The sequence below is a fragment of the Elephantulus edwardii genome, unplaced genomic scaffold (genome assembly GCF_000299155.1).
Source record: "Elephantulus edwardii isolate Elephantulus edwardi_28Jun2011 unplaced genomic scaffold, EleEdw1.0 scaffold00047, whole genome shotgun sequence".
NCBI lineage: Eukaryota > Metazoa > Chordata > Mammalia > Macroscelidea > Macroscelididae > Elephantulus > Elephantulus edwardii.
Genome location: NW_006399797.1, coordinates 17,052,193 through 17,074,050, shown reverse-complemented (window position 1 = coordinate 17,074,050; position 21,858 = coordinate 17,052,193). Strand labels below are relative to the sequence as shown.

Below are 21,858 nucleotides of genomic sequence, written 5' to 3'. Positions count from 1 at the left end.
GTTCTCCAGAGTCAACCATTTTGAATAATATTGCATGAGTTCCTTGTTTTTTAATGCAGCATAGTATTCCATTGTGCGAATATACCACAGAAGAACTTTAGAGGGGTAACAAATGAACGCTCAGCAAAAGTCAAGCCCAGAGTTTCTGACTCATAAGTGTCTTCTGTTCCACATAGTATTAGCAAGTTCTTTAACTGACCCAAGAGAGAAAAAAAGATGGAATTAATTTCTGTCACGGCTGCTGTAGCATCATCTTTAACAGAATTTCCCCAGGTGTCTCAGGAACTTCTCGATATTTGCCTTCTGCTGGAGACCACACCAAGCCAAGGAAGATCCAGATATCCCAGGCAGGGTTAGAGCTGTGTTTGTAGAACATCAATGGGAGCTTCTCTCTGGTCAGGACATGCAGTGTGACAATTATCTCCCCAATTCGAATAGGATTGACTCAGGGTCCAAACAGAGAGAAGCTTCGACTGAACCAGACGCGAGTATGTCCATTCTGACTCATGTCAGAGTAGAATTGTAGGATTTACAATGGCTGTGTTTCAAGAAGTAGACCTCCAGGCCGGTTTCCAAGGTGTCTCTGGGTAGACTTGAACCTTCAAATTTTTGGTCATCAGTCAAAATGATTCATCCATTTATACCACCTCAACTGTACCCCTTCTTTCTTGCCAGATAAGTCAAAAAGGAGATTCTACCTCAAGTCATTCCACAGAGAGAATTCTAGCTTTAGATCACCATATTTCCTTCTCTAGTTCAACTCGTTATGTTTTCTATTTTGTATTAAACTACGAATTGAATTTTTAGGAGGGGGAAATTGTCAGAGTGTCAGAGAAAAAAAGAAAGGCCCTCAATGAGATGGCCTAACACAGCAACTGCAATGAGTTTAACACAGCAGAGGTTATAAGGATGGAATAGGGTTGGGAGCGATTTCATTCTGCTGTGGACTGGGTCAGAGCCGACTCAGTGTCAGTGCCTGACGACAACAATGGTAAGCACAGTGTGGATAAGAACCTTGAAATCCATTCAGTCAGGATTATATTATTTAAATGATTGGATTGTCTGTCTTTTTCTTGTTGAGGTGCTGGAATATTCTAGAAATTTTAGGTATGAGTCCTTATCAGATATGTCATTGCCAAATCTTTTTCCCAGTCTATGGTTTTCCTTGTTACCTTATTGGACAGATTTTATGATGTGCATAGGGATTTGATTTTCAGAATGTCCCATTAATCTATTTTATTTTCTCCTGGTCGTAGGGTTTTCATTATGCTCAGAAGTCTGCATGCTTCTAGAATTGTTCCTAGCAGCCCAACTGCCCATCAACAAACAAATGGATAGAAAAACCGTGGTACACAATGGAATATTATGCAGCCTTGGAAAACAATGAACCTGTAAAACACTGCACAACATGAGTGAGCCTGGAAGATACTATGCTGAGTGAAGTATCTCAGTTACAAAAGGACAAATACCGCATAATACTTTTGTTATAAAATAGGATTAACATGGAGGGTTTGGGAGAGAACAAGAAAAGAGTGGCTAGATAATTAACACTGTACCGGAACAGATGAGGGGAAGGACTGTCTGAAGGGCAGGTATGTGTGGGGATTATGTGTGTGACAGCTGACAATCTGGAACAAGAGGTGCACTACAAAGTGGACTGGTGGAGGGCAAAGGGAGAAGGAGGAAGGAAAATATGCAAAAATGAATGAATGAAAACTCAACTTTTCTGAAAATTTTGTTAAAATCCCAACTTTTAAAAAAATTTAAATGAAACACGAAGGAAAAATCACTTATAATCTATCTCAAGGGATTAAACTTGTAGTAATAATTTATTTCAAAATAATAACTAAATTTTATTAAAACTTTTTACAATTACTTCAGTGTGTTTCACCAATACTAATTTTGTTGGTAATGCACATATCTATGGTATTAATTGATTTCATTTCTAAGGCACATTTTATTTTCAATAAGCAAGATAAATTGAACAACAGGTCTTCTTAATAAAACATTAAAAACTGTATTCAGAAAGTAAGTTCTTACTTAACAGGATTGAAAATCTTTTTGCTTCTATCTGCTTGGGACTGTTCAATAGCAACTATTTGATTGGTGGCTTCTACCTGGACAGAACAATAAAAAGTAAAACTTATTAATAATGTTCAAGAACATAAAAATTTTTCCAAGTTACCATAGTAGAGCACTGAGAAAAAAGATATATCACTGAAAAAAACATATATAGCACTGCTACCTGCCTTAAATAGTGTGCTTTTGCTAAGAAAAGAAATAAATGCCTATAGAAAAAACAATGAAAACACAAAACAGAGTATTTCAGTAATACACACAGTGGAAGCAGAAGCACCGGTGGCCTATTGGTAAGATACTGTCAACCTGAAGGCATGCAGTTCAAATCCACCAGCTGCTCTGTGGGAGAAAGTATCGTCCTGTAAATTTACAAACTCTGAAAACCTGCTGGAGGATCAAGGTATGAATTGGTTCCAACTCAGCAGCACTTAACACAACAACATAAATACTTACAGCCCCTACTCTAGGATTAGAGAAAATTAGTGGACAACAACAATAAAAATGCCTGCCTTTGTAGAACTTACATGCTTATTTTTAAATAATTGTAATAATAAAATAAACAACAAACAAAATAAGTAGTATGCAGGAACTCACATTTCTTCAGTATTCCTAAAAATTCCTCCTTTCATAAGCTGATTATAAGTAAGTTAGAAATAGTTTTAGAAAGAGAGGGTTTACAATCACACTAATATTCATAGTTATCAAAGCTCACTATGGGTCCAACATCATTATCCAGTACTCTAATGTCCCTGAGAATAATTCACTTCTTTCTATTAAAAAAGTTGAGTCAAGAAATACCCATTTTTATGTATGAAGTTATCTCACTTCTCAAAGTAGCATCATCTAAGCACAGGAAATATTTAGACAGGAACATATACCGAATTATATAGAGAGATAAAGAATTGCTATTGTAAGGAATAATAAAATAAAAGAAATAATAAAACACTTCCTAAATCCATGCCTCCGGAAACTCTATGAACTTGGCAAAATGACAACAGTTATGAAAAGACATTAGGTCTTTTGTTCTTAGGCCACTATGAGTTGTGCTCGACTCGACAGCAATCAACAACAACAACAAAGAATAATATTGGTGATAGAATATTGTACATTCAAAAAATAGTAAGCCATATTTTTTTAGTAAGTCTCAAAGATCAATCCCTTAGAAAAGGGATTGGTAGAGACTCAACGAAAAAAAAGAAGGACATGCTCAGTGAGACAGACTGACACAACAGATACAAAAATGAACTAACTACATTAAAGGTGATAAAATGGTCAAGACCAGGCAATATTTAGCTCTGATCTACACAAGGTCACCATGAGTCAGAGTCAAATCATTAGCAAACAACAACAACAGCAAAATAGTGGATTAAAGATGATCCCAGATTTCTTTGGGAGTGACAGTCACATTTCCTTATTTTGAACCTGGTGGCTTATGTGACTGAAGCGACACTATGGTCATTTCTGAGCTTAGAATTATGATATTTGTAGCTTCCCTTCATGTGCCAACACTGGCTGTTAGACCTATCAACGATTCCATGATGAAGCAGAAGCTATCCCACAAAGACACGCACCTGGAGAGGAGTCAGGATCCCTGGCCACAGCTCTGAAACAATAGCTTACACAAACTTGCTATATGACAATAAACCATACTGAACATGGATCCAGCCTTGTTTGAGATGCCCCAGCTGATGCCTCATGAATACAAATAAGCTGTTGGCTAAGTCCTGAACAAATTGCAAATCTGTGAGCCAAATAGATTACTACAATTGTTTTAAGTCACTATGCAGTCATAGATAACTGAGAAACGTCATAAATAGACTGAATGGAATTGTAAATAAGACTTACCTTAACTCCAAAAGCTTTCAAGTAAAACATTTCTATTGGCTTTATGCCCATTTGAGTTTTGACAAATTTTGGGCTTCCCCAAATTTGGATATGGATGGATATCTGAAAATGGTTCTTCTTTTGGCAAACAAAAGCTTCGTCTACTGGGGAAAAATTAAATCCTTTGTCTGTGATAACTCGATAACCTACTTCAGGTCTATGAAAAAGAGAAGTAAAAAAAAACACTGATTAAAAATATTTTTACATACACATTTTTCTTTCAAAAATCATATTCATTGCATAAACATCGACAGAAAATACATTGTGCAGTATACCTTTTTTGCTATATTTAGTCAATGATTTTTCTGAGTTTTTCATAAAGGAAATGAAAATGATCTTTCAAAACACAGCTGCTCTTGTTTTTCTATCTTCTCACAGAAGAGAAGTGTAACTCTTGCCACATGGGAGCATTGTTTTCTCAAACTGCTATTCCCCTTGTGCTTTCTAGGCTTTATAATCTGATTTCATCAGACAATAGAAAGCTGCAGGCTAAAAGGTGACAAGTCACTGCATTACTTAGATTTGGGATAGAACTATTTTTGTCCTTCTTTTTAAAATAAAATGAAACTTTTATCAATGGCATCACACTCAATAGTAATTATTAACAATAATACCTCAGATGACGATATTCAGGTGGGTAGATAAAAAAACAGACTGGCTAGAAATACCAGGAATAGCTTTAAACAAGGTAAGATTCATTAAAATCAGCCATACTACTTATTAAAATTTTTTTCATTAGAGTATGATAATGTTTTTTCAATCTCCCCAGTTCATTAATAACCCTGAAAAGCTAGTATGGTAGTTACTTCCATAGAAAGGAATGAGACAGCGATGGGTTTTTGCTGCTAAATTTTGATGCTTTATTTATACTTTAGTCAGTTTCAATAACATTTTATGTATTCCAGGTTTAACAAAATGCTATTAAATTGTTGCTTAAAACAATAATCAAATGCATAACCTATATTAAGGAAAGAAGAAAATGTAAAAGTTAAAAACACCTTTGGTATTTGCCATATATTTTGTAGGTATGTAAAATTATTTTTTTCATTTACCAACATTGCTAAATACAAGTTCTTCCTTAAGGAAGCAAGTCTTTCCCAGATCTGGCCTAAGTGGAAGATGGCAGAACTCATGCTTGTGATAAATCTACCACTGTGTGGTTCTTTACATCCCAGGATCTCAATTTTAATAGCTGCCTTTATGAGTGAACAAGAGAGTTTCTAAATTTTCCTCTTTTTCAGAGACAGAAAAATGTTAATGGGTCTTTTTTTTTAAATTTAGGTTGTTTATTTTTCATTTCAATGAACATCTACAGAGATTTTGGGATTCCATTCATTCATTGTTGCACCCTTCTCCCCGCACAAACCCCTCTTCCCCCCCCCCGTTAATGGGTCTTTAGAGAAAAAGTTTCCATGTTCTTTGCAAGTTAACTACCTTCCCAATGGATCAGGTCACTGGGTTATTGATTTCTCTCAAGTACCTGATCAATCAAAGTTGCCACAATCATCGTGTTCAGTAGCAGAAAAAGAAAAAGCCATTAAATGCAGGATTTGATAAAGACCACACATCGTATGCCACCTGGGAACTTTATATTGACTGAGGTTTTCAGAACTGATCTACTAATTTGCTCATTTGAAGTCTAGAGCAATTGAGGCGAGCTCTGGTGGCCTAGTGGCAAGAAGCTGAACTGCAATCCCAGCGGTGCATGATTCGAATCCACCAGATGTTCTGCTGGAGAAGGAGGGTCAATCTCCTCCTGTACCAGTCAGGTCCGATTCGATGGTACACACACACACACACACACACACACACACACACACACCTTAAATTAAAAAATAGTCTAGAGTGAGTGAATTGTGTGTGTTTTACGTTGTTGTTGTTGTTGTTAGGTGTTGTTGAATTGAGTATGACTTAGAGTATGAACATATGAACAACAGATCTGAACCCTGTCCTATCCTGTTTCATCCTCACAACCACTGACACACTTGAGCCTATTGCTGCAGTCACTGTGTCAATCCTTCTGGCTAAGAGTCTTCCTCTATTTTGACATCCCTTCACTTTCCCAAGCATGATGTCCCTCTCCATTGAATAGTCTTTTATAGCAACATGCCTGAAGTACATTCACTATCCTTGCTTCCAGGAAGCAATCTAGCTGCACCTTCTCCAAGACATATCTGTTTGTTCTTTTGGCAGACCATGAGATATTCAGTACTCTTCTCCAACATCACAGTTAAAAGGCATAAATTCTTTTTCTGTCATCCTTATTCACTGTCCAGCTCTCAGGTAAAGCAAGTTTGAAAAGATAATGGTTTGAAACAGAGGCACCTTAGTCCTCGAACTGACATCATTGCTCCCCACAAATATTTTGAAGAGGTCCCTGATTGCAGACTTTTCCAGTGTAGTATGTATCCAGATCTTCTGATTGCTGGTACCAAGGATGTTAATTGTGGATCCAAGTAAGATAAAGTTGTTGACAGTTTCAATATTTTCTCCATCTATCATGATGTAGCTTATTGGTCCAGTAGTGAAAGTTTTTTGTTTTCTTGGCACTAAGATGTAATCCATATTAAAGGTTAAAGTCTTTGATCTTCTGCAGCAAGTGCTTCACGTTCTCTTAACTGTCAGCAAGGTCGTATCACCTGTGTAACAAGTTATTTATAAATCTTCCCCCAATTATGACACCACATTTTCTTCATAGAATCCAGCTTCTCAACTCATTTGCTCACTATACAGATTGAATAGATCTAGAGAAATGATACAATCCTGATGTACTCCTGATTTTAAACCATGTAGTGTCCCCTTGCTGTGTTTACCCAACAACTTCTTGGTATAGGTATATAGGTTTTGCATGAGCAAAATTAAGTGTCTTAGGACTCCCATTCTTCTCAATGTTAGACATAATTTGATATGATCCACATAGTCAAAAGCTTTTGCATAATCAATAAAGTACAAAAAGACATTTTATGATATCCATATTTTAATATTATTGTTACTGTTATATACTATTGATTCACCTTGGATTCCTAGTGACCCTACAAACATTAACTCTGAACACTGCTCTATCTTGAGTCAGTTTCACTGTTTCTGCTATACTTTTCTAGAGAGTAATAAAAATAAAAACTGTGTTGGTAGTTGTTATCATGTGCCAATTAGTCAGAATCAGCTCATAGCTGACCCTCCAGCATGTTTTCAGAAGCAGTAAACCACACAGGATGAGATTGTCCATTTCCTCCCATGGACCTGTCGGTGAATTCAAACTGTGTCTTTGAGTTGGCACCAAAGCCTTGGTTGCAGGGGGAAAAAATTTTGTGATAATGAATGATTCTCTTCTAAAATACTGAAGATTTGCAATTCTTATTTATTGTTGTTAGGTGTCGTTGAGTCAAGAATGATCAGTGATCCTATGAGCAAAAGATCTGAACTCTGTCCTATCCTTGTGCCATTCTCACACTTCCTGCCTAACACATTAGAGACCACTACAAAAGTCATTGTGTCAGTCTACCTGGTCGAGGGTCGTCTTTTCTCTGATCCTCCACCTTATCAAGTAGCATGTCCCTCTCCAAGCAATAATCACTCTTAGCAACATGCCCAAAGTGTGTGAAGTGAAACCTCATCATTCTTGCCTCCAAAGAACAGTCCAGCTGCACCCTCTCTGAGACATATTTGTTTCTTCTTTTGGCCATCCATGGGATGTTCACTGCTCTTCTCCAACACCACAGCTCAAAGACATCAATTCTTTTTCTTTCATTCTTATTCATCGTCCAGCTCTCAGATGCATAGCAAGTGATTAGAAATACCATCGCCTGAATCAGACACACCTGAATCCTCAAACTGGCATCGTACTCCACAATAATTTGGAGAGATCCCTAACTGCAGACTTTCCCAGTGCAATATATCTTCCTGATTTCCTAACTGCTGGTACCAAGTTAATTGTGGATCCAAGTAAGATGTTGTTGATGAAATTTCAATCTTTGCTCATCTATCATGATGTTGCATATTGGTCCAGTGGTAAAAATCTTTGTTTTCTTGACATTGAGACGCAAACCATATCGAAGGCTGCAGTCTATGATCTTCTGCAACAAGTGCCTCAAGTGCCCCTCAATTCAGCAAGCAAGATGGGTCATCTGCATAACACACGTTATTGCTGAGTCTCTCTCTGACCCTGACAACTCACATTTACAGCCAGTATATTAGGATCAGTCTGAAATTTAAGTATAATTGTGAATATAAACTGAATCCAACAACCAGAATTTTACTATTGAGGATTATTTGAACTTTATACACCAATTTCTGCTTATAGAAATTATTTTCATTTTATAAGAATGACAATTCTTGTTTACATAACACATTCAGTGTAAAGTCAACTCAAAAGAACTTTTAAAAACTCTTTGATAAAAAAAAACATTCAGAAAAATGATTCGGGAAATTTTCAATTTCCTAATTCAATTGTTCTTAGGTAATTCAAAGATAACCATATTTTTGCAACAAATTGGACATAATTATTTATAATTGCCTCTCAACAAGTAACTTTATATTATCTCACAGGTATGAGTATAGAAATCAGAAAAAAGCAGGCATTCTAAGCCAGATTAATACTGAGTTTCTTTTTAGTGTGTTGTTGTTGTTGTTGTTGTTGTTGTTATGTGTCGTCGAGTCGCTTGCGACTCATAGCTCCCCTATGTACAACAGCCCTAAACTCTGCTCTGTCCTGTGCCAATCGCACTGTCTCTGACACTCCCAAAACCTTTTTAGTTTAGGAAATATTAATTATGTGTGAAGATGAAGACTTTAGGCACTTAATGAAGAAGGTCAAAGACTATAACCATCAGTAGGGATTACATTTCAACATACAGCAACAGAAATCCTCACAGCTGGATCTATAAGCAACTTCAGAACAAAGATTGAAATTACAGATGATTTCATTTAATTTGTTGTTGTTTTTTGCCATTGAATCAAATCTGACTCATGGCTGACACTCAAGTGGGTTTTTCAGGGGCAGATAATCCCACAGGAGGAGATTACCTGTCTTTCTCCCACAGAGCAACTGAAAGATTCCAAACCGCTAAGCTACCTTATATCCACAAATAACACCGATGGAAGGAATATTCAAGATATAAAATAGTATTTTGCATGTGGGACATTTGCTGCTGCAAATGATGCTTACAAAGTAATAAGGGCAAGAATGTCACTTCAAAACTAAAGTACACCTCACCCAATTCATGGTCTTTTCTATTACTTCATATGCATGTGGAAATCGGGCAATGGACAAGCAGGAGGAACTAATACCTTTGGATTGTAGTGTTGGCAAACAATATTGACTATATCATGAACTACTACAAGGACAAATAAATTTATACTGGAAGAAATTCAGGCAGAATGCCCCTTAGAAACAAAGATTGCAAAACTTCATCTCACAGACTTTGCGCATGTAAGCAATCAGGGGAAACTATTCCTGGAAAAAAACATCCTGTTTGGTAAAGCAGATGGTTGGCAACAAAGAGGAAGATCCTCCATGAGAAGAATTGACACAATGACCTCAACAATGGACTCAAACACTAAACTGGGCAGTGTTAATTCTGCTGTACATCGTATTCCTATGAGTTGCAACCAATTAAATGACACCTAACAACAACAACACACTATTAATCTAAAATATTCTACCCTGAGCTTTGATGCACAATGGTTAAGTTGTTATCCAAAAGGTTGGCAGTTCAACCTTATCAACTGCTCTGTTCTCATTAAGATTTCAGCCTACGAAGCGCTATGGGGACAAGTTCTACTCTATCCTATATGATCACTATGAGTGGGAATCAACTTGACAGCGTACAACAGAAACATTCTAAATAAATCTCTCAGTTGATACCTATACCTCCCTGTCCTTCCCTTCCTCTCAAGACCCCACTAATAGGTTGATCAAGTAAATTTTTTTAAAAAAGAAAAAACTTTCTCAAGTATGAAAAGAGAAAATATCTGCAAAACTTGGTCAGTACAAACCGGCCAAATGGAAACTGGTGGGACGTCCAAGACTATGTCCCTGAGTCACTCTTTGGACCTGGAACAAAGCTTTTAGCCACACAATATCCAGACCTATAATGTGACCAATAGCACCAGGAAGGTCTTTATATCATAGAACAACTGACCATATAAGGTCAAAAGCTCAGTATTTGCCCCCCAAAAAAGCCCTGAAGGCAGGAAGGGTAGAATAGGATTAATGGAAATGAGGGCTACAGAGAGGAAGTTGGGAGTGAATATTCGTTCTCTCTGTCTCTCTGTCTCTCTCTCTCTCCACACACACACACGCGCACGCGCGCACACACACACACACATACACACTGCTGCCTAGTTGGAATCAACTCATAGCTAATGCTCCAGCAGGGTTCCAAGGCTAGGAATCACACAGGAGGAGATGCCCATTTTTCTCCCTGGTAGATTCAAATCTCCAGAGAGGTGCTACCTTGGGTCAGCCGCATAGTTCCCTACTGACCACAACACCAGAGCTCCTTGCTGTATTGTAATCATGTTCTAAAACATACTGTGTCCATAGATTAATGGAAAAAAATGTTCTTTATAAAACTTTTACTAAAATCACAATTAAAAATAATAAACAAACGATCAACTCAGGTGCACAAAGGCTGTCAAGCACTAAAGTTTTTAAATTAAAGCATTTTGAATATGTATGAAAGTTTCTTACCTTAACATTTATTTTTAAGACAGAATATAGTATGATCACGAAGATTCTTCTTTTTTTTTTTCCTTCTAATTATACATCATGGCAAGGACATTCCAATGATAAAATCAGCAAAGATCTGGGTTTTTGCCTCCAGTGAAACACTACCTTCTAAAGTCTATTTAATTTTCAAGATTTTGTTTTCTAGAAAAGACTTCTTACTTCTAGACTACCCAGAGTCAAAGTCCAACTCCAGCGGTAAATTTGTTAGACTTGCATTTGGAAAATATTTAAAAAACTCTCTCTCCTTTCTCAAATGTAGAGCACAACATTTCTTATTTCAGATTATATTTATTACTTGATGATTCTATTCTTCAACCACTAATATTTTTGAGTTTCAAGAAAGCACTGAAAATTCTAGAAGATTTATTTATGCATTATGTAGGCGAATAAAATCTTAGCAAATCAGAAGAAAGCTAACAGGACGTTTAAAAGCACTAATACATAGATCCACATTTATTTCTTAAAAATAGGTTCTAAAAGTAGGGTGACATTTTTCCAGATTAAGAATATTTCATAAAATCCGATTTAGATTTCATATTACAAAGAAACCACTGATTGTGGTTGCTACTGACAATAAACCTGAGGGTATTAATTTGTTGCACAAATGCCGAGAGGGTCCTTAACTAGCAATTTAATGTGTCCTTTAATAATATCCTCACAAAATTGTAAATTAAATATAGGATCAAGTTTTAAAGTTTGTGAAGTTTCCATTTTCCAGCATTTAAAGTAAAGTGGGCATGTGAGGTCAGAAAGATTCTCTGTGTGTTCATAATTTGGTGGGCAAATTAGAATTAGTTAGGGAATAGGTCTGGGTACTCAAGTTCCAATGATTTGGTATTGTTGTTATGTATCATCGAGTTGGAACCAACTGGTAGTGGACCCTCCAGTGGGTTTTCAAAGGGAATAAATTGCATGGGAGGGGATTGCCCATCTTTCTCCAGCAGAACAGCTGGTGGATAAACACATTCCTTTGGGTTGACATCACAATTGATTACCACTAGGCCACTAGAGCTCCCTCAACCATTTGCTAGTGAAGATATGAAACACTGCAGTAAGGCAGAGATTTTTCTCCCCGAGCCATCTCATTTGATCAGAGCTGGTATCAAAGTCCAAATTTTTGGATTTCATCCTGAAATTTAGCACTGCCATTTGCTCCTCAATCTCCATCCCACTGCAGGGGTTCCAAAAGTCACTTACAATTTTTCATAATGATTGTTTAGTAAGCTGTGCCAAGGGACACTTTGGTATGGCTGCCACTTCAGAGCAGAAGAGCACTGGTCCGCAAGTGCTGCACTCTGTCCCGCACTGTCATGGTCTTGTACGTCGTTGCTGGAACTCCTACTTGTCACTGCAAAGAAATAGGTGTCTTAGATACAGGGCAGTCTTCCTAGACTTACAGACAAAACAGATGCAAGGAAATTTTGAACAGGACTTATATGAAACAAAATGCCTCACAGAAAGTGCCAAGCACTGAGAGCTGGAAGCATGCATGCTGCTAGCTCTTGGGCTCAGCCACCTCAGAGAACCTCTGGGAGAGGTGCTTGGAAACTCTAGCCCCTCATTTCTACCTACACTATTTTCTGCCTAACTTTTCCTCACTTCTAGTCTCTGTGGTTTGGATGAGACCCTCTCCTTGCTCCAGGATGGTGGATAACCTAGGTTTGATCAACCAATTACATCATTCAGTACTTGCATCTAGGTAGGCATGTGGCCCAATCAATTCAAGTAGAGTGAACCTCAAGACTTCAGGGAATACAGTTCAAAGATGCTCACTGTTTTCCATTGGATTTGAACCTGTGAGAAGCATCTCCGGGAGCTGCTGGCACTATTCTGGGACCATAAGGGGAAGGCCTATCTAGGAATTAAGCCAACACAGCAGAAGGCCAAGTGACAGCAAATGTGCCCAGGTCTTGATATGATTTGAGTCCCAGTGTCCAGTCTTGGCTTATAGTATATAGGCATACTGCCCCTTTTCTCTTTTTGCTGAAGGTAGAATGAGGAATTTTGTTTCTTCTTTTTTTTTTAACTAATTGCAAGCAACACCTCCTAATGTGTTTCAAGCCCCTCGTGGCCCATGATTCTGTGGTTCATCAAGCTTTGGAATTAGAGGAGTTATTTATTCACTTAGTGCCTTACTTCCCTCCTCTGCAAAACAGAAATTAAAAACAAATGTTCTGCCTGTCTTACAAGAGTACGCAAGCAGAGAGCATAAGGTGATAGAAGCGAAAACACTTTCAGCAGCTAAAACCAAAAACAAAGTCACAGCAAAGGTCTGTGAGTAGTAATACCATCCAGATGAAACTGGCCTTTTTGCAGATCAGAAAGGCCCCAAAATGGCAATTTCAGGAGAATGACCTACGGTTTTTGCATAATCTTTGCAATAATTGTTTATGTTGAGTATGCCTCTCTAAATGGTACCACTACAGTGATTTTTATGTCAAATACTATTTTCTGCCTTTGCTGCTTCCCCTTTCTTTTATATCCTCTGTCGTCTCTCAGGCCTAACAGTAGATGAGAAAAAGAACTGGTAGAGGGCCATATGACCAGGTGCAAGCTGTGAGCAACAAAGCAGAAACACGTTCGTGCCTGGGGAGCATGCTTAGAAAAAACAGGAGGAGAGAGAGAACTGTTTAAAAGGGATATGTGATTAGGTATTATTGTCATGACAGGAGTCCAGAATGAAGGCTGCATAGTGGAGTGGACTTGAAGGGAGGGATTGTATAACAATGAAAGAATTTTTCTTTTACTTTTCAAAGAGAAGAGCAAACTGGGGAGGGAGTGGTGGGCAGGAAGAAAAGTGCAACAATGAATGAATGAATGGGAATCCAAAGTATCTGTAAATTTTCATTAAAATTAATAATAATAATAATAAACAGGAAGAAAGGTCTGGGTTTCCCTCAACTCATCTAACCCTTCTCTTTTCATCCTTCCACTGAGTAGGTCCCTAACTAATGATGTTATCTTGGGGGTTTCTTTTCTTTTTTAAATAAAATTTTATTTTATATTGGTTTACTTACAAAATTAGTATACATTGTTTTTTATACCAGATCTTTCCCATTTCCTTTACTCATCCCTCCCTCTATCCATCAAAGTGTACAACCCTATGATTACCCCCCTCTTCATCCTCACCCCTCTGCTCCTACCCTCTCCCCTTGGATCCTCATACACGTTTTACCAGTTATCTATTTCTACAATAAAGGTCTTACGCAGTATATGTCTTTATGGGACTGAGTTCACTTAACATAATGCTTCCCAGTCCCTCCCAAGTTAGGTAGTAATTTACAAAATCATTGCTTCTGCATGTTGCATAGTATTCCATTCCATAATTTCTCGATCCACTCAGTTGTGGTTGGACATAATGTATTTTTCTTGTGAATCACGGTTAAACACCAGGTGAGCAAAATACCTTTAGTTTTGTTTCTGTAGCGCGTCTTTTGGCAATGTCGTCCGTAGTGAGTTGTACTGCTAAACCCGAAGGTGGTTTGCATCGACCAGAAGCTCTGTCAGAGGAGGATGGGCAGTGTCCTCCCATTGTGATTTACCATCTCTGGATCCCAATGGAGGCTTTCTATGTCTCGGAACTGACTTACCAGCAGTGAGTTTGAACTAAGTTTTATTCAGGATTCCTCTAACACCTCCAAAGAGTATTCCCCCCCCCCTTCCTCTGCTGAGAGTCCTGATGTGTGAAATGTGAAGGGCACTTCATGCTCTGCTCTGAAAGCTACCGGCTTCCATCTTTCTCTCCCATAATGAAGAGAGGGGAAAGAAAGGGTCAAAAGTTTTTAGTTTGGAGTCATATGGCCCCTGGCTTAAGTACAACTCTGTACTTAGTGGCTATACAGCCTCATTGTTGTTAGGTGCCATCAAGTTGGAACCAACTCATGGCAGATATTCAGAGGCAGTAACTTGCACGAGAGGGGATTGTCTATCTTTCTCCCATGGAGCAGCTGGTAGCTTCAAATCATGTGTCAGCCCAGCTCCTTACCACTAGGCCACCAGAGCTCTCTGTACAACCTTAGGAAAATAATATAAACTCTGAGTTCCACTCTCCCTATTTGCAAAACAGCAAGTAGCAAATATGTATATTTGGTGTTCCTAGGATAGCTGAGATGGATAGATTCTGTGACTGGAGGGGTGGGAATAAGTGTGTTTGAGATGGCTAGGTTGACACAGGATAGAAGAGCATATAGAGCTCTTGTACATAGGGTCGCTATGAGTCGCAAGTGGCTCGATGGCACATAACATCAACAGGATAGCTGCAAGGGCTGAGGTAATGTGTGCAGAATGCAGTACTCAGTGTCTGCCACCAGGAAGAGGTTTTAAATGATGCCTTTAGTTGTTCCCAGCATACTTGTTTCAACTTAGGTGACTCAGTTATTTCTAAACGTTGGCAAGCACTTCTGTTCTTGGCCTCCAGGATAACTCTTGCTGAGGTGAAATAGTTAATTACTCTATGCCTGACTGAGCATCAACTAAGGCTCTTTCCCGCTCAAGCATGAGAGCAAGAAAAGCGACCAAAGGCTGGTGCCACTACTGCAGATGCTGATTCGGAGGGCCAGCAGCGGCCAGGGCACAGTGTCCTCAAAGACACATGCACTCCTCGCTTCTCGCTTTTCTCCATCACAGTCCTAGAATACAGGAACATTAACCCCAGAAAGAGTGATCAGGGAGTGAGAGCACCTGGACAGAACTGGAACCACAAGCCCATGCTGCATTCCAAGCAAGCTAGACCTCAATACTAAAGCTTAATAACAATAGCAACACTCACTGCCACCCAGTCAGAACCAACTCATAGCTGATCCAACAGCAGGTTTCCCAGAAGCTGTTAATTTTGGAAGGAAATTGCCCATCTTTCTACCAAAGAGCCAGGATCCAGGAATCCCTTTTAAATTTGAGGTCCACTTATTACTTTCTATTCATGGAAAATTTCACATCTGTCCACACCAACCTCATAATATCACAGTGTGAGCCCTAGAAATGGGGATGTTGGAGCCTTTGCCAAAGGATACCACTTGGGAGAAAGTCACCATAAAAGTGTTAATGAAGTATTTAGAATATTTTCTCCCATCAAAACCCTGCAATCCCAGCTCTGCCTACAAGACTGGCATCAACTTCTTTCTCCACTGGTGTGTCATCTCCCTTGGACCTCTGCGACAAGCCTGTGGCCTCTATATGGTCAAACTGGGGTTCTCTACTGGGAAACTTTTCACTGAAACCATAAACTGTAGTTAAAACATGATAACTAGAAACAAAACTCAAACACATTGCCATTCAGTTGGAATCAATCGTAGCTGACCCTCCAGAGTGTTTGTAGAGGCTGTAAATTGCACAGGAGGAGATTGCCCATTTTTATCCCACTGACCCACTGGTGCATTCGAAACACCAGAGGCTCAGCGTTTGGGAAGCAGCACTGCTCCCCACAGATAACATCACCAGAGTTTCATAGTATCTAGAGTAATGAGGTCTTGCCTTTTATCTTTTTTATTATTTTTGATCCTGGAAATATGTTTGGTTTCATACTAGAGCTACTATCTGAAATCGGTTAACCCTAGCCAGCTTTTCAGTGATTTTTTTTTAATAGGGCTTTAACAAGGGACTAAGGATTTCCTATTTGCTGGGACATTTTGGTTATTCTCCCATGGCTGTTCTGGGGAAATTGTGAAAATCTTCTGAGGGAACAGGAAGAAGAAAGTCACTGAAGGATAAATCGTTTGCTGAACTGCCCGCAGTTATCTGAACAGCATCTGGCTTGGTGAGGACACTCTCAGAGGATTTGTGTGATTTGCCCAGCATCCTGCAGTGAGCTGGTGCATCTGGAGGGGACTGAACAGATGGTTCTCTCGTCTGGCTGGGAATTTTACTCAGCCTTTTATTTTTGCAAATCATTGAAAAGTTGCCGGGTAAATGTAGGGGGTTCCCAAGGAGATCGGGATAACCTGTGTAAGAAGGGTTGTGGAGAGCTCAGCTTTACTGATCCCAAACCCAAACTCAGGCCACTTTTGTCAAGTGTGTTCTGACCCAGCCATGCTCCACTGGTTTCCCTGGCTGCAAATCTTATGAGTGAAGATGGTCTATTTTTCTCCCATGGAGTCAAACTGCTCACCTTTCAGTTAACAGCACTAGTGGACCACAATAGGCCCCCAGAACTGCTTACACTGCTGAAAGGGGGCTTTAATTGACATTTTACTTTCAAAGAATGAAAAAGAAAAGCAAGTAACTTCCAGCCTAGTAGATCCATGTAAAAGGAAAGGATGTAATAAAAGGCTTAGTAAAGTCTAGATGCTTGTGCAATTATGACACATCTCTAGGTGGTGGCGATGACATGGAGGGTAGGCTGTGGAGAAGTCATCATCCACTGAAGGCCTCCCCTAGTCAGTGCCAGAATTTAAGTCTGTTGTCCCTAAGAGGAGTAGCAGGCTCTGCAGTTCTCAGAGGACCAAGTCTCCCCATGCAGCTCTGAGGGGCAAAGCCAGCCAGCCATGCAATTTAGACTTCCTCTTTCCCTCCTCACATGATGAAGGCACATAGACCTCCTCTGCACAGGGTAAAACTCAGGTATTTGTGGACTCCAGTGAGAGGATAGGAGCAGGGCTGAGGGAGCTAAATGGAAACCTTAGGTGCCTTGCCCAGCTGACACACAGGGAGGAGAAGAAAAGTAACTTTGGTGTCCTGATTTGGGAGCACTACTTACACTGTCTGAGCACTTACAGTGACTATTAGCTTAACCTGGGGTATAATCTTATCCCCTAGTAGGGACCTCTAGTGGCCTAGTGGTAACAAGATGCACTGTACTCCCAAAGGCATGAGGTTCAAATCCACCAGCTATCCCATAGGAAATAGATGAATAATCTCCTCCCCTGTGATTTTCTGCCTCTGAAAACATGCTGAAGGGTCAGCTGTGAGATATTCCGAACTCTATTATGGCACACAACAGTGTCATGGAATTTCCTTATAAACTGATCTTTTCTGTACTTGAACCAGTCTGGCCCTAAACTCAAAGCGTGTTGTACCACATGTTATATACAAAGTACAAGGCAGGCTGATCACCTCAGTGTCGGATGATTCTGAGAAACAACTTCTAAGATAATTTTACACAACTGAGGGGACCTCCTGGGAACCTGCCAATTTGAAATGAAGACTAAGAAAGCAGAGCTTCCCAGCTTCTTGCTCTGTTCTTGGAAGCAAAATCCTTTCAAACCTTGCTTCACAAAGTGCAAAATAGCATCTTCAGTGTCCCCTTAAAAGGACATGGCCCGTGAGCTTGTTAAACTCAACATCTAAGACCCCACCTCAGACTTACTGAATTGGAACCAGCGTTTCCACAAGATCCTCCTGCTATTCCTGCTGACACATTAAGGTTGAAAAGCATTTCACTAGACTAAACAACAGGCTATCTGCCTTGCCTAGGGCCCAGAAGACACAGGTAGTTCACTTTCCCAGCTCCCCAAAAAAGAGAACACTGTTTTATTGGTAACATTTGTATGACTTACCTAAGACTAAACATTTTTTTTAATTGTACTATTTTTGTGTGCGTGTACCATCAAATCAGATCTGACTGGTACAGGAGGAGATTGTCCCTCCTTCCCCGGCACAGCATCTGGTGGATTCGAACCATGCGCCTCTGGGATTGTAGTTGCAGCTCCTTGCCACTAGGCCACCAGAGCTCCCCTTCATTATCTAAACATTATCTTAAGAGGAGGACATAAACATCTAGAATGCAGCCTTCCTTTCTCTTCTATAACAGAGAAAAAATTTTTAGAACTGTTCAAAAGTCTGCCTTGACTGAGCGACTAAGGCTTGCTCACTTGGTCTGGAGTGGTGGGCCCACGCGCCGCAGTCCTCGGAGTCTCCCAGCCCCTGGGGGTGCCGCCTCCTCTTGGTTGGGGGCAGTGAATCTCTGAAATCAAGAAGCCAGAGTGAAGGTTAGGCTCTTCTTTACCCTCCCCACACACACCCTGGGTCTTCCCTCTGGACTCTTCTAAGTCTAATGCCAACTAAAGAATTAAAGTTCAAAATTCTTTGAACCCAGATAGCTTGAAACTTAGTTTTTCTCTAGTGGATACAAAATTCACCTGTCAGACCAATAGTCTAGCTGAGGATACAAAAACAAATAGTCCTTCCTCCATCACCCAGAATCTCTCTCTGTATTTCTGACACTTTAACTTTTCATTGAATGAGGACCACAGACCTGTTGTTTTTGTTGTTAGGTGTCATCAAGTCAACTATAACTCACAATGAACCTCTGAGCAACAGAGGTCAATGTTTTCCTGTCCTGCACCATTCTCACTCTCTCTGACACCCTTGAGCCCATACCGTTATGTGCCACACAGCTGGAATCAACTCATAGCTGACCCTTCAGCAGGTTTTCAGAGGCAAGAAATCACACAACTTCCCATCTTTCCCTCAGAGTAGCTAGTAGATTCAAACCGCTTGCCTTTGCATTGACAGTGCAGCTCCTTACCCATTGTTGCTGTCATTAGGTGCCATTGAGTCAAATACAACTAATAGCAACTACATGAAGAGTGGCACAGAGCCTCGCTCTATCTTGCGCCATCCTAGCCATCTCTGATAAACTTGAGCCCATTGTTACAGTCAATGTATCATCCACCTCCCTAGGGGTCTTCCTTTCTTTCAAAAGCCCCCCACCTTCCCATTAGAGGGTGGTGTGTGTTTTTTCATTCACATTGTGTTTCTTGCAATCATTCCCATACATTGTGTCTTATAAAATCAATCACCACTGAGGACTTTAACTAAAGACTATAGAATAAAGACTGTAAGGGTCTTGACATATCTGATGTGTGTTTCAACACTGCCATCTGCTGGAGAGGCGTCCACTGCTCATTCTCGCCACTGTCACTACCCTAGGGCCCTGCTGGCTCTTGCGGTCTTTTCTACTTTAAGGTCTTGTATTTTACCCAGGGCTGTGGCACAGGGGCTGCTGATGATAAGAACAGCCTATCTCCAGATGGGATGACACAGACTGGTCCAGGGGAGTGGCAGGGTGATTGGTGTGTGGGTAGCAGTTGTGAAAGCCACCATGGATATGGTCAGAGTTGCTAATTTCAGACATGCTCTGTAGCAGCTGAGATGGCACCATCCCAGGAGCCGCTGCAGGGTGGACGAAGGGAGCTGGGGTCCTCCCATCAGTCGGCATCAGAGTTTGGCAGCATGGACCTAAGGAAAGACACAAGTGAGAAGCGCCTTTCTTACTGCTCAAGGTCCAAGAAGAACAGTGTAAGGTGTGCTGGAGTGGATCTCACTCACCTTTGATCTGCGGAGGAGAGCACGAGTCTGATGCAGAATAGGGTGGGGTATCCGGCAGCTGGCGTTGCCTGAGGATCAGAGAGATGCATTGCTTCTTTGTTTTAATCTATATATGTACATATATTTATGAAATCTCTCTATATTTTAACCTATATGTTTATATACTTTAGCATGTTGTCAGGGAAGGCCAGTCCTTGGGGGGGAAAAAAAAGACATCATTCTGGAAGAGGTTGAGGAACAGGAGAAAAGACTCTAAACAAAATGTGTTGATGCAGTGACTGTAACAATGAGCTCCAGTATATCAAGATGGTGAAGATAGTACAGGAAAAGATAAGGTTCAGATCTGTTGTTCACAGGGCTGTGATAGTCTTGGGAAACCTGATGGCACCTAACAGCAGTCCTTTTTACACAGCAACGACATCCGTAATGATGATGATTATAAGATGTTTTCAAAAGCTTCCAGAGGGAGACCAGTGTTAAATTGCGATTAGGTGAGTAGATTTTGAGTCACATAAAGCAGCTGCATTTTAATCCCATCTCTCCATATCCTAGCTGCTTATTCAAAACCAAGTACTCAACCGCTTCTGGCCTCAGTTTGTTCACCTATGAAACTTACCTTTTTGGTTTCAACTCTGAAAGAAACCTGATAGCATTGTTGTAAAAGCTAAGCAAGTTAATATAGGTAATGTCCAAGTGTGTTGTTGATGTTTAGTCAGAACTAACCCCTTAGCCGACCCTTCAGGGAGGTCTCACAGGCAATAAATTGCACAGGAGGAGGCTGTTCTTCTTTTCCAGTGGAGCAGGTGGAAGATTTGAACAGACACTGTTGGGTTGGAAGCACTAGTCTTTACATTTTATCTAATACAATTATTATTTCTTAACATTCTCAAAGCACTTACACCAGAGAGATAGTTGTAAAGGCTATTTGAGCAAAGACTGTATAATATGCCACCAATAAAACAATTATGTGAATGAACAGGCAAAAAAATAAGGCTTCAGGAGGATGAAACCAAGTTTCTCTTTGAGGCAAGGATTTTGTAGATCAATCTCATGTACTTTGGGCACATGATCAATAGGGACCAGTCCTCAGAGAAGGACATCATGCTTGGAAGGGTGGAAGGACAGTGCAGCAGAGGAAGACCCCAGATGAGATGTGTTACTACAGTAACTGGGGTAATGGGGGTAGGTTTGTCAGGGTCAGTGACACTGGCTATGGATAGGGCAGGCTTCGGAGCTGTTGTACATAGGGTCACTATGAGTCACGGATGACTGGATGGCACATGACAACAACAACAACAAGGCCCCAGGAATGGAGGGAATACCAATTGAGATATTTCGACATAAAAAGGCACATGTGCTCACCAGGTTGGGTCAAGAAATCTGGAGGACAGCTGCTACCAGGTCAACTCACTGGGAGAGATCTTTATTTATTCCCATTCCCCCAAAATGGTGATTCTACAGAATGTGAAAATTATCAAACAATATCACTAGTGTCACATGCAATCTTTCTGAAGATCATACAAAAACAGAGCAGTATATTGAGAGAGGACTGTCACAAATGCAAGTTGGCTTTAAATACTGCATAATGTGACTATTGTAAAATGGGACTGACATCAGGGTTGGGGGGAGATTGAAAAAGATGGGATAAATTATGTACATTGCATTGAAACAAATAAGGGAGAGAACTGTTTAAAAGGGATATATTATTAGGTATTATTGTCATGACAGGAGTCCAGAATGAAGGCTGCATAGTGGAGTAGACTTGGAGGGAGGGATTGTATAATAATGAAAGAATTTTACTTTTCAAAGAGAACTGGGGCGGGGGGCTGGCACTGGGCAGGGAGAGGACTGCAACAATGAATGAATGGAAATCCAAAGGCTGTAAATTTTCATTAAAATTA

At 40.0% G+C, this 21,858-nt stretch overlaps 1 protein-coding gene across 1 annotated transcript in view; it reads right to left on the bottom strand.

Annotated features, from left to right (window-relative positions):
• The window catches only part of MYRFL (myelin regulatory factor-like), a gene marked incomplete at its 5' end in the record, with an annotated part of 174,930 nt that overhangs the window by 131,041 nt on the left and 22,031 nt on the right, over window positions 1-21,858 (bottom strand). Inside the window, 6 exons of the mRNA XM_006886110.1 lie at window positions 2,041-2,117; window positions 3,925-4,120; window positions 11,891-12,041; window positions 18,499-18,590; window positions 19,609-19,867; window positions 19,958-20,025. Coding sequence (XP_006886172.1) covers window positions 2,041-2,117; window positions 3,925-4,120; window positions 11,891-12,041; window positions 18,499-18,590; window positions 19,609-19,867; window positions 19,958-20,025 — 843 coding nt within the window. The remainder of the gene's footprint in view (window positions 1-2,040; window positions 2,118-3,924; window positions 4,121-11,890; window positions 12,042-18,498; window positions 18,591-19,608; window positions 19,868-19,957; window positions 20,026-21,858) is intronic.